Here is a 13,733-nt window from a genome sequence, read left to right on the forward strand (position 1 = left end):
GGGGGAGGGAGGGGGGAGCGGCAAAGGGAGGGAGTGTGGTAGAAATAGATGGAAGAGCGGAGGGGTAGAGAGGAGGGAGGGGTACAGAAACAGCCAAAGTGTACATGAAAACACATATTTCTATATTACAGTCAAGCCAACTTTTTCACTCAGTAAGTATAAATATTCTTCATCCAAAAGCCTGAGTCCCAGTTAGCTAGCAAGACAACACAAACAGATCCTAATGCCTTCTGCTCTAGCCTGAGTCCCAGTTAGCTAGCAAGACAACACAAACAGATCCTAATGCCTTCTGCTCTAGCCTGAGTCCCAGTTAGCTAGCAAGACAACACAAACAGATCAGGGAACTCAGGTTACTTCCGCTGCAAGGCAGGCTTCAACCGTGTCCTCTCGTTCACCAAGCCTACTTTCAACCGTGTCCTCTCGTTCACCAAGCCTACTTTCAACCGTGTCCTCTCGTTCACCAAGCCTACTTTCAACCTGGTCCTCTCGTTCACCAAGCCTACTTTCAACCGTGTCCTCTCTGTGTTACACCTGGTTCACCAAACACCTTTTTCACTTTTACACACAAATCACTTTACATACGTTTGTCTGACGTTCTTGTCTTTTTTGCTCTCTCTATCCCTGTTCTTTTTTCTTTTTTCCTCACCCTGTACCTCAAAAGTCCAGCTGAGAAGTACAAGTTGTGGTTGTTGTTGTTGTTGTTGTAGTTGTTGTTGTTGTTGTTGTTGTGGTTGTTGTTGTTGTAGTTGTAGTTGTAGTTGTAGTTGTTGTAGTTGTTGTTGTAGTTGTTGTTGTTGTTGTTGTTGTTGTAGTGGTTGTGGTTGTAGTTGTTGTTGTTGTTGTTGTTGTTGTTGTTGTAGTTGTTGTAGTTGTAGTTGTAGTTGTTGTAGTTGTTGTTGTTGTTGTTGTTGTTGTGGTTGTTGTTGTTGTTGTTGTTGTTGTTGTTGTTGTTGTTGTTGTTGTTGTTGTTGTTGTAGTTGTTGTAGTTGTAGTTGTTGTAGTTGTTGTAGTTGTTGTTGTTGTGGTTGTTGTTGTGGTTGTTGTTGTTGTTGTTGTTGTTGTAGTTGTTGTGGTTGTTGTTGTAGTTGTTGTAGTTGTTGTTGTTGTGGTTGTTGTAATTGTTGTTGTTGTAGTTGTGGTTGTTGTTGTTGTTGTTGTAGTTGTTGTTTTGTTTGTTTGTTTTCTAACCAATTTGTTTTGCAGATACAAAAAGAACAACACATTTGTAAGTGTTACATTTTCTTTTCTTTCCTCCTGATTTCCCTTTTCTAGCTCCCATCCGTGCGGTACAGCAGTCAGTCATCCTACTGGATGCCTCTGAACAGACACATGGCAAAGACCATGGCAAACAGCTGTAGACAAGAGACAGGAGAGACAGGAGAGACAGGACAGCAGTCAGGACACAGAACAAGATGACTTAGTTCTGTCTTGATCTAATCCATGGAATAGATTGGCATATGTACAGTTATTATACCCCAGCTGTGCCTTCTTGGTATGTTATCCTATGTAATGTACTGTATGTTGTGTAACAGTGCTGCAACACCAATACTCTCCACCAGGGGGGGCTAAAGTACTGTAAAAAGTTACAGAAGTGACATTCCCCAGTATGGAAGTGTCAGTTGCCATGTACTATGTGCTTTGTGTGTGTGTGTGTGTGTGTGTGTGTGTGTGTGTGTGTGTGTGTGTGTGTGTGTGTGTGTGTGTGTGTGTGTGTGTGTGTGTGTGTGTGTGTGTGTGTGTGTGTGTGTGTGTGTGTGTGTGTGTGTGTGTGTGTGTGTGGGGGGGGAGACAAACTACAAAACCTCTAACATTACTTAATCACATAAACCGATAAGGGGCTACTCACAAAATGTTAGTTATAAGAAACGAAATACTGAATCCTACCTCAATGGTGAGCACCGCGATGACCAGCGCCCCGGCCACATATATATAGAGCTCAAAGTAATCCACCACAGCTGAATAGCAACCCTGCCAACACACAGAGAGAGATAGCACCATCAGACACCACTGGTCTCGACAGGACCATCAGACACCACTGGCCTCGATAGCACGATCAGACACCACTGGCCTCGATAGCACCATCAGACACCACTGGCCTCGATAGCACCATCAGACACCACTGGCCTCGATAGCACCATCAGACACCACTGGCCTCGATAGGACCATCAGACACCACTGGCCTCGATAGCACCATCAGACACCACTGGCCTCGATAGCACCATCAGACACCACTGGTCTCGATAGCACCATCAAACACCACTGGCCTCGATAGCACCATCAGACACCACTGCGCCTCGATAGCACCATCAGACACCACTGGTCTCGATAGGACCATCAGACACCACTGGTCTCGATAGGACCATCAGACACCACTGGCCTCGATAGGACCATCAGACACCACTGGTCTCGACAGGACCATCAGACACCACTGGTCTCGATAGGACCATCAGACACCACTGGCCTCGATAGGACCATCAGACACCGCTGGTCTCGATAGGACCATCAGACACCGCTGGTCTCGATAGGACCATCAGACACCACTGGCCTCGATAGGACCATCAGACACCACTGGTCTCGATAGCACCATCAAACACCACTGGCCTCGATAGGACCATCAGACACCACTGGCCTCGATAGGACCATCAGACACCACTGGCCTCGATAGGACCATCAGACACCACTGGCCTCGATAGGACCATCAGACACCACTGGCCTCGATAGGACCATCAGACACCGCTGGTCTCGATAGGACCATCAGACACCACTGGCCTCGATAGGACCATCAGACACCACTGGCCTCGATAGGACCATCAGACACCACTGGTCTCAATAGGACCATCAGACACCACTGGTCTCGATAGGACCATCAGACACCACTGGCTTCGATAGGACCATCAGACACCACTGGCCTCGATAGGACCATCAGACACCACTGGCCTCGATAGGACCATCAGACACCACTGGCCTCGATAGGACCATCAGACACCACTGGCCTCGATAGGACCATCAGACACCACTGGTCTCGATAGGACCATCAGACACCGCTGGTCTCGATAGGACCATCAGACACCACTGGTCTCGATAGGACCATCAGACACCACTGGCCTCGATAGGACCATCAGACACCACTGGCCTCGATAGGACCATCAGACACCACTGGTCTCAATAGGACCATCAGACACCACTGGTCTCGATAGGACCATCAGACACCACTGGCTTCGATAGGACCATCAGACACCACTGGCCTCGATAGGACCATCAGACACCACTGGCCTCGATAGCACCATCAGACACCACTGGCCTCGATAGGACCATCAGACACCACTGGTCTCGACAGGACCATCAGACACCACTGGCCTCGATAGCACCATCAGACACCACTGGGCTCGATAGGACCATCAGACACCACTGGCTTCGATAGGACCATCAGACACCACTGGCCTCGACAGGACCATCAGACACCACTGGTCTCGACAGGACCATCAGACACCACTGGCCTCGATAGCACCATCAGACACCACTGGCCTCGATAGGACCATCAGACACCACTGGCTTCGATAGGACCATCAGACACCACTGGCCTCGATAGGACCATCAGACACCACTGGTCTCGACAGGACCATCAGACACCACTGGCCTCGATAGCACCATCAGACACCACTGGCCTCGATAGGACCATCAGACACCACTGGCTTCGATAGGACCATCAGACACCACTGCTCTCGATAGGACCATCAGACACCACTGGTCTCGATAGGACCATCAGACACCACTGGTCTCGACAGGACCATCAGACACCACTGGATTCGGCTGTTGGTGTTGTGTTCAGGAGCTTCAACATTTGTCAGGACGTAAAGCAAAATGCTTTTTTCTCACAAGGAGTGGGGCTGTGGGAGTTGTACTGAATACTACACACACGCACGCACGCACGCACGCACGCACGCACACACACACACACACACACACACACACACACACACACACACACACACACACACACACACACACACACACACACACTCACCACTACCCACCTTGTTGTTTCGGAAGAGCATTTTCCCCATTAGACACTCGACCTGGTTGACATAAGCCGAGTCTCCTGGCTGGCTGGCCCTCCTGCAGCAGGCTGAGGGGACCATCTCGTTGGGGTTGATCAGCCGGAACAGGCTCTCCTCAAAGTCCTCCGGGCTGTTCACTCCACAGCAGTCAAACTGGAGGGACACAGAGGTTGATGGTGCAATTCCCGCAGAAACAGCATACAGATACTGAAGAAATAAAAGCCATGTAAGTGGCTTTGGTTGAAAGTGTCTGTCACGGTAAGTATTGTATACATCTACCAAGTATCAGGGTTAAGGTTCAATTCCATTTGAAGTCAGTCACATCTAGGAAGTGACCTGATTGGAATGGAATTGACCTCAACCTCACCGTGTCCTGGGCCTTACGCTGTTCATTACGGCATTCCAGGTTCCAGTGAAGACATCAGTATTGTTGTAGCCCTGATAGTGTCTCTTCAGCTCCATAGTGAAGAACTCTCTGGTCAGCTAGACAGGAACATGGACGACGTTAATATTAGTTCTATATGGTCAGAGGTACTACAGTACTGTATCATCATGATAACAGGAACAGTGTTTGTGGTGATACCAGGAACAGTGTTTGTAGTGATAACAGGAACAGTGTTTGTAGTGATAACAGGAACATTGGTTGTAGTGATAACAGGAACAGTGTTTGTGGTGATAACAGGAACAGTGTTTGTGGTGATAACAGGAACAGTGTTTGTAGTGATAACAGGAACAGTGTTTGTAGTTGATAACAGGAACAGTGTTTGTGGTGATAACAGGAACAGTGTTTGTGGTGATAACAGGAACAGTGTTTGTAGTGATAACAGGAACAGTGTTTGTAGTTGATAACAGGAACAGTGTTTGTAGAGATAACAGGAACAGTGTTTGTAGTGATAACAGGAACAGTGTTTGTAGTGATAACAGGAACAGTGTTTGTAGTGATAACAGGAACAGTGTTTGTAGTGATAACAGGAACAGTGTTTGTAGAGATAACAGGAACAGTGTTTGTAGTTGATAACAGGAACAGTGTTTGTAGAGATAACAGGAACAGTGTTTGTAGTTGATAACAGGAACAGTGTTTGTAGAGATAACAGGAACAGTGTTTGTAGTGATAACAGGAACAGTGTTTGTAGTTGATAACAGGAACAGTGTTTGTAGTGATAACAGGAACAGTGTTTGTAGTTGATAACAGGAACAGTGTTTGTAGAGATAACAGGAACAGTGTTTGTAGAGATAACAGGAACAGTGTTTGTAGAGATAACAGGAACAGTGTTTGTAGGTGATAACAGGAACAGTGTTTGTAGAGATAACAGGAACAGTGTTTGTAGTGATAACAGGAACAGTGTTTGTATAGATAACAGGAACAGTGTTTGTAGTGATAACAGGAACAGTGTTTGTAGTTATAACAGGAACAGTTGGTTGTCAGTGGGTCTTGGTACTCACATGCTCCCGGAATATGAAGGCCAGGATGGCTGCAGCCAACTCTGCCAGAAAAATAACCAGGATGAGCATGAAGAACTGCAGGGACAAATGGGAGAGAGAGAGAGGGGGGGTAGAGTGAAACGAGAGAGAGAGAGAGAGTTGGGGTAGAGTGAAAGGAGAGAGAAGGAGACAGATAAAGGGAGAGAGAGAGAGAGAGAGAGAGAGAGAGAGGGGGTAGAGTGAAAGGAGAGAGAGAGAGAGAGAGAGAGAGTTGGGGTAGAGTGAAAGGAGAGAGGAGACAGATAAAGGGAGAGAGAGAGAGAGAGAGAGAGAGAGAGAGAGAGAGAGAGAGAGAGAGAGAGAGAGAGAGAGAGAGAGAGAGAGAGAGAGAGAGAGAGAGACAGAGAGAGAGAGAGAGAGAGAGAGAGAGAGAGACAGAGAGAGAGAGAGAGAGAGAGAGAGAGAGAGAGAGAGAGAGACAGAGAGAGAGAGAGAGAGAGAGAGAGACAGATAGAGAGAGAGAGAGAGAGTAACAGAGAGAGAGAGAGTAACAGAGAGTGAGCGTTAGGAAAAGTGAGTGTGTGTCAGTAAAGATCATAATCTGACAGAGCCCACTCAACATGAACTATGCATGAGGCCTGCTACATGGAAGGCTACAGGATGACAAGACATAATATTCTGTTTTACTATGGCTTCTTTCTTTTCTATCTCAGGCCACAATGACACATCCCCCCCACAAAAATACATGACCAAAGATACCCTATATATACTGTATAGAATGAACAGACAAACACACACACACACACACACACACACACACACACACACACACACACACACACACACACACACACACACACACACACACACACACACACCCATCACAGTTGACTTACAAAGAGAAGCAGACACTTGTTTTCCCGAATGGCTCCGCAGCAGCCCAGGAATCCCAGAAGGAAGAGCATTCCCCCCATGGCCAGGATGATGTAGACCCCAGTGAAGAACAGAGGGTTGGCTGCTACGATCTCCCTAAAGCCTGTAGGATCCACCAGCACCCACACCCCTACACCCAGGAGGAAGGAGCCTCCCAGCTAGGAGAGAGAGGGAGGGGGGAGAGAGAGGGTTTAGTTTAGGATTAGTGCTATCCGGGATCCTTGGGATAGCTTTGATATTACGTGCTGCTCTGTTCTCTGCCTGCTGCAGTTTTTCTAGGTCCTTCCCCCTACTCTAACCCTAACCTTAACCCTTACCTAACATTAACCTTAACCCCACTAACCCTAACCCTTACCTAACCCTAACCTTAACCCTGACCTAACCTTAACCCTTACCTAACCTTAACCCTTACCTAACCTTACCCTTAACCCCTCTAACCCTAACCTTAACCCTTACCTAACCTTAACCCTTACCTAACCTTAACCTTAACCCCTCTAACCCTAACCCTAACCCTTACCTAACCCTAACCTTAACCCTGACCTAACCTTAACCCTTACCTAACCTTACCCTTAACCCCTCTAACCCTAACCTTAACCCTTACCTAACCTTAACCCTTACCTAACCTTAACCCTTACCTAACCTTACCCTTAACCCCTCTAACCCTAACCTTAACCCTTACCTAACCTTAACCCTTACATAACCTTAACCCTTACCTAACATTAACCCTTACCTAACCTTAACCCTTACCTAACCTTAACCCTTACCTAACCTTAGCCCTTACCTAACCTTAACCCTTACCTAACCTTACCCTTAACCCCTCTAACCCTAACCTTAACCCTTACATAACCTTAACCCTTACCTAACATTAACCCTTACCTAACATTAACCCTTACCTAACCTTAACCCTTACCTAACCTTAACCCTTACCTAACCTTAACCCTTACCTAACCTTAGCCCTTACCTAACATTAACCCTTACCTAACATTAGCCCTTACCTAACCTTAACCCTTACCTAACCTTAACCCTTACCTAACCTTAACCCTTACCTAACCTTAACTCTAACCCTAACCTTTTATTTATTTATTTTATTTATTTCACATTTATTTAACCAGGTAGGCAAGTTGAGAACAAGTTCTCATTTACAATTGCGACCTGGCCAAGATAAAGCAAAGCAGTTCGACAACATACAAAAACACAGAGTTACACATGGAGTAAAACAAACATACAGTCAATAATACAGTAGAAAAATAAGTCTATATACAATGTGAGCAAATGAGGTGAGATAAGGGAGGTAAAGGCAAAAAAAGGCCACGGTGGCAAAGTAAATACAATATAGCAAGTAAAACACTGGAATGGTGGATTTGTAGTGGAAGAAAGTGCAAAGTAGAAATGGAGATAATGGGGTGCAAATGAGCAAAATAAATAAATAAATAAATACAGTAGGGGAAGAGGTAGTTGTTTGGGCTAAATTATAGATGGGCTATGTACAGGTGCAGTGATCTGTGAGCTGCTCTGACAGCTGGTGCTTAAAGCTAGTGAGGGAGATAAGTGTTTCCAGTTTCAGAGATTTTTGTAGTTCGTTCCAGTCATTGGCAGCAGAGAACTGGAAAGGGAGACGACCAAAGGAGGAGTTGGCTTTAGGAGTGACCAGAGAGATATACCTGCTGGAGCGCGTGCTACAGGTGGGTGCTGCTATGGTGACCGGAGATAAGGGGGGACTTTACCTAGCAGGGTCTTGTAGATGACCTGGAGCCAATGTGTTTGGCGACGATTATGAAGCGAAGGCCAGCCAACGAGAGCGTACAGGTCGCAGTGGTGGGTAGTATATGGGGCTTTGGTGACAAAACGGATGGCACTGTGATAGACTGCATCCAGCTTGTTGAGTAGGGTATTGGAAGCTATTTTGTAAATGACATCGCCGAAGTCAAGGATCGGTAGGATGGTCAGTTTTACGAGAGTTTGGCAGCATGAGTGAAGGATGCTTTGTTGCGAAATAGGAAGCCAATTCTAGATTTAACTTTGGATTGGAGATGATTGATGTGAGTCTGGAAGGAGAGTTTACAGTCTAACCAGACACCTAGGTATTTGTAGTTGTCCACAAATTCTAAGTCAGAACCGTCCAGAGTAGTGATGCTGGACGGGCGGGCAGGTGCAGGCAGCGATCGGTTGAAGAGCATGCATTTAGTTTTACTTGTATTTAGGAGCAGTTGGAGGCCACGGAAGGAGAGTTGTATGGCATTGAAGCTCGTCTGGAGGGTTGTTAACACAGTGTCCAAAGAACCTTAACCCTTACCTAACCCTAACCTTAACCCTTACCTAACCTTAACCCCTACTCTAACCCTAACCCTAACCTTAACCCCTACCTAACCATAACCCTTACCTAACCCTAACCCTTATCTAACCCTAACCTTAACCCCTATTCTAACCCTAACCATAACCCTTACCTAACCCTAACCCTTATCTAACCCTAACCTTAACCCCTATTCTAACCCTAACCATAACCCTTACCTAACTAATACTCTAACCTAATAACCTAACCCCTACCTAACCATAACCATAACCCTTACCTAACCCTAACCCTTATCTAACCCTAACCTTAACCCCTATTCTAACCCTAACCATAACCCTTACCTAACCCTAACCCTTATCTAACCCTAACCTTAACCCCTATTCTAACCCTAACCATAACCCTTACCTAACCCTAACTTTAACCCTTTAAATGTCAACTTGAATGGGGTGACGTCAGAGTTGGGACGTCCCAAGGATCCCGGATAGCAGAGACCATTAGTTTCGTTTATATGCACATAATTCATTACAATTAATGGAAGAAAGAGAACACAGGTGGGAAAGCCTTAAGACAGGCTAATGAAAACCTCACCAAAGAGGGAGGGAGGGAGGAAGAAGGGGATGGGGGAGAGGGAGGGATGGGGGAGAAGGATGGATGGGAGGAGAGGGATGGCGGGAGAAGGGTTGAGGGAGAGGGATGGTGGGAGAGGGATGGAGGGAGAGGGAATGGGGAGAGGGAATGAGGAGAGGGAGGGATGGAGGGAGAGGGAATGGGGAGAGGGAGGGGAGGGAATGGGGAGAGAGATGGATGGAGGGAGAGGGATGGGGAGAGGGAGGGATGAGGTAGAGGGAATGGGGAGAGGGAGGGATGGAGAGGGAGGGATGGAGGGAATGGGGAGAGGGAGGGAGAGGGAATGGGGAGAGGGAGGGATGGAGGGAGAGAGAGGGATGGGGAGAGGGATGGATGGATGGAGAGGGATGGGGGAATAATATGAACCTATTGATTCTTGAAGAATATAACTTCAAGAATGAAGTTCAACTGTCGTACCACATCAGCATCCAAACTATAAGCTTGTTTTACTCCAGTGTTTGTAAACAAAGAAAATGTAAACAAACACTATATAGCATCAAAACATGGTTCACAACTATTCTTTTTATATGCTGGGTGGTCAGTGCTTGTATCCATAGCTGTGTCTATGAATTTGAGAGTGGATACATTTCTCCAGCCACGTTCCTCAGATGTTTTACCAAAACAGATCGTGGTTGCATTTAGGTGAGGACATTCGCGATAGGCTACATATTGTTCAAACATTAACATACTGTATAAACTCTCCCCTAGCCGAAATAAAACCATGAAATCGTTACCCATTGAGGATGAAAGGAAGGAGAGAGAGAGAGAGAGCTGAGAAGGAGGAATGAGGGGAGCTGGAGAGGTAAAAGACTGGCTGTCTTCTAGTCTTTATGCCTCAGCAGGGGGTTGGTTAAGGCCTATAACGAAGGTCAGTGGGGTGCTTCAGCTACCTTTCTGCCTTTCCACTACCTCTCAAAGTGAATCCCCCCTTCCCTCTTCCCCGATTCATCCCTCTTCCCCCCCCCCATCCTCCCTCTATCACTAAACCCCTATCTGCTTTCCCAGTGGGTGACTCTCCATTGATTAAGTAAAAGGGGGATATTGAGGAGGAAGGGGGAGGGGGGTAGAGATAGGAGCTTCATACATACACTTCTAAAACCATCTCTTCCTCCAGGGAAATAATTGGGTTTCTTCGATGAATGTCACATTTAAATAAAAAAATAAATAAAATTGGTTAAATGTTACAGCTATAGAGGCAATTTATTTTCGGATGCACGGAGGTTTATAGAGTCCATGTTGTTGCCTCAAACGGGAGGATCTGTTTGTCTGACAATAGAAACGATGACAAATGCATCTCCAGCCTTGAGACCAAAGGCTTGTAACTAAATCTGCCACGTGCAATAATGACGCTTCAATGTGATCGCCTCAATCGCATCAAATGGGTAGAGTACGGTTAAGAATGACGTGTATACTATAGGGAGAAGAAATGCATCAGGAGAATACTTACAAAGATGAGGAAGTTGAAGAGGAACATGAGGTATTTGATGCAGCTCAGACAGTCTCCGTCCATGGCTGTCCCTCTCGCTGAAGCCTCCCCTAACCCCTGGGAGACAACACACAGAAACAGGTTAGGTTAATGAGTTATGCCAATGCTTGAACACAACACAGGTACAGACTAGCCAGTCCAACAAGATTCTGTTCTGCCAAGAGAACACACACACACACACACACACACACACACATTTTATAGATTCTACCGCAGGCACACAGACGCATGTACGTGTACCTTACACACGCTACACACTCTACACACGCTACACACGCTACACACGCACACACACACACACACACACACACACACACACACACACACACACACACACACACTATACATACACATATAGACAGACCAGTCACTTAAATGGATTCGGTTCTGTCAAAAAAACGCAAAACACAAAACTCAGCTCCCACTTTTTTAATTACTTCTTCCTGTCAAATGTAGCGAAGGGAGTATCTAGCCCATACAGGCCTGTCATTTCAGCCAATACAATCTCAACAGAAAAACAGACACATTATCTCCACAGGCATCCTGCACCAGCAACACTTTCCTACACCATCCCCAGAAACCAGAGCCCTACAGTACAGGTCGGTCGGGGCAGCAACATGTCTGCAACATGTCTGCAACGTCAAAACCACATACCTCAAATTATAACTGTCAACTTATGTTAATATTTACCAGCAAAACGTTGGACCTGGAAGTGTCTGAATCCATCCCCCTTTCAGACTGAACCAAACATCATCCATCCATCCCCCCCTTCAGACTGAACTAAACATCATCCATCCATCCCCCTTTCAGACTGAACTAAACATCATCCATCCCCCCTTCAGACTGAACTAAACATCATCCATCCATCCCCGTTCAGACTGAACCAAACATCATCCATCCATCCCCCTTCAGACTGAACTAAACATCATCCATCCATCCCCCTTCAGACTGAACTAAACATCATCCATCCATCCCCTCTTCAGACTGAACCAAACATCATCCATCCCCCCTTCAGACTGAACTAAACATCATCCATCCCCCTTCAGACTGAACTAAACATCATCCATCCATCCCCCCTTCAGACTGAACTAAACATCATCCATCCCCCTTCAGACTGAACTAAACATCATCCATCCCCCTTCAGACTGAACTAAACATCATCCATCACCCTTCAGACTGAACTAAACATCATCCATCCCCCCTTCAGACTGAACTAAACATCATCCATCCATCCCCCCTTCAGACTGAACTAAACATCATCCATCCCCCCATCAGACTGAACTAAACATCATCCATCCATCCCCCTTCAGACTGAACTAAACATCATCCCTCCCCCATCAGACTGAACTAAACATCATCCATCCATCCCCCCTTCAGACTGAACTAAACATCATCCATCCCCCTTCAGACTGAACTAAACATAATCCATCCCCCCATCAGACTGAACTAAACATCATCCATCCATCCCCCTTCAGACTGAACTAAACATCATCCATCCATCCCCCCTTCAGACTGAACTAAACATCATCCATCCATCCCCCTTCAGACTGAACTAAACATCATCCCTCCCCCCATCAGACAGGATTAGACAGGTTCAAATCACAGCTGAGGCTCCAGTCATCTCACCTGCTGCTCAAAAACCATGAAGCCCTGAATCGATAGATAGTGCCCTGTTCTTAACCACTGACTCAAAAGTGCCTCAGAGTGAGAAGAGAGAGAGAGATTGTCTAGAGGAGTTTTCACAGCAGATCAGACTAGAGGAAAAGGCAGCCAGAAGATTAGGAGATTACGGTCTGAAGCCAGAGAGAAAGACCTGGAAAATGGAAGCCATTTGAACTTGTTTTGAACAGCTTGGCAGAGTGTGAGAGTTCATGTGGTTGCCCAGATCAGGTCTGTTCACAACTCCTACGCTCCCTATTTCTTTTATTTAACCTTGATTTAACTAGGCAAGTCAGTTAAAAACTAATTCTTATTTACAATGACGGCCTACACCGGCCAAACCCGGACGACGCTGGGCCAATTGTGCGCCGCCCTATGGGACTCCCAATCACGGCCGGATGTGTTACAGCCTGGATGGCTAGAGGTGGGTGTTTGGCTCTTCCATGTCATTTATTCTCTGCCAGTTTAAAACCTGGGTTATAGCTATCAATTTAAATAATATAAAGAATTATAACTATTATAACAGTTCCAGATAGTTACTGTCAAATAATGAATGAAAGATTCTTCCCAAAGCCCTTTAATATCGCTGCCTCCGGGTTTCCCTTGCCAGTGTTTAAGAGAATACCCACGGGTGTAATATAGGGGCAGGGTGTGAAGGGTGGGTGTGTGTGTGTGTGTGTGTGTGTGTGTGTGTGTGTGTGTGTGTGTGTGTGTGTGTGTGTGTGTGTGTGTGTGTGTGTGTGTGTGTGTGTGTGTGTGTGTGTGTGTGTGGGACAGGATAGAAGAACAGGACCGACATGCTGTCCTGATTAAAGTGTTGTCCTTCATTAGGCTGGAGTGCTTCCTGGATGTGCCTCATCAGAGAGAGTGTGTTGGTGTCGGGTAGAGGGATAGCCTTGCGAGAACGGGGCGAGGAGGGGGGCCTCATTACATTAAAAGAAAGAGGGCCCTTACTAGAGGGAAGTGCTGTGAACTCTTAAAATGCCCTGGGACACAAAAACCTGTCACTGTTTTAGATCATGCAGAGTGAACAAGCGCTGACTAAACTGTGTCCATACTTAAAGTAACTGTCCAGTGAAAATCTTACTTTTAAAAGTTCATATTCTGTTAACTTTATATCTAAATAATGTTGTTGTTGTTGTTGACTCATCCTATACTCATATCTGTTGCCAATGCAAAAATCCAGAGAAAAAAAACGGTTAAAAAAAAACGCATTTAAACTGTTTAAAAAACGCTTGCTATTTCCTTAAGGAACATG

At 46.1% G+C, this 13,733-nt stretch overlaps 1 protein-coding gene across 3 annotated transcripts in view; it reads right to left on the minus strand.

The window, feature by feature from the left end:
- Positions 1–1,001: 1,001 nt before the first annotated feature.
- The window catches only part of LOC106561726 (tetraspanin-18), a 102,659-nt gene continuing 89,927 nt past the window's right edge, over positions 1,002–13,733 (minus strand). For all 3 annotated transcript variants that reach the window (XM_045688562.1, XM_045688564.1, XM_045688563.1), the window contains 7 exons: positions 10,778–10,873; positions 6,377–6,571; positions 5,502–5,576; positions 4,443–4,541; positions 4,035–4,211; positions 1,885–1,968; positions 1,002–1,352 (listed from right to left, as the gene is read on the minus strand). In XM_045688562.1, coding sequence (XP_045544518.1) covers positions 1,305–1,352; positions 1,885–1,968; positions 4,035–4,211; positions 4,443–4,541; positions 5,502–5,576; positions 6,377–6,571; positions 10,778–10,873 — 774 coding nt within the window. In that variant the 3' untranslated portion in view covers positions 1,002–1,304. The remainder of the gene's footprint in view (positions 1,353–1,884; positions 1,969–4,034; positions 4,212–4,442; positions 4,542–5,501; positions 5,577–6,376; positions 6,572–10,777; positions 10,874–13,733) is intronic.

Source organism: Salmo salar, chromosome ssa10 (assembly GCF_905237065.1).
Source record: "Salmo salar chromosome ssa10, Ssal_v3.1, whole genome shotgun sequence".
NCBI classification, from domain to species: domain Eukaryota; kingdom Metazoa; phylum Chordata; class Actinopteri; order Salmoniformes; family Salmonidae; genus Salmo; species Salmo salar.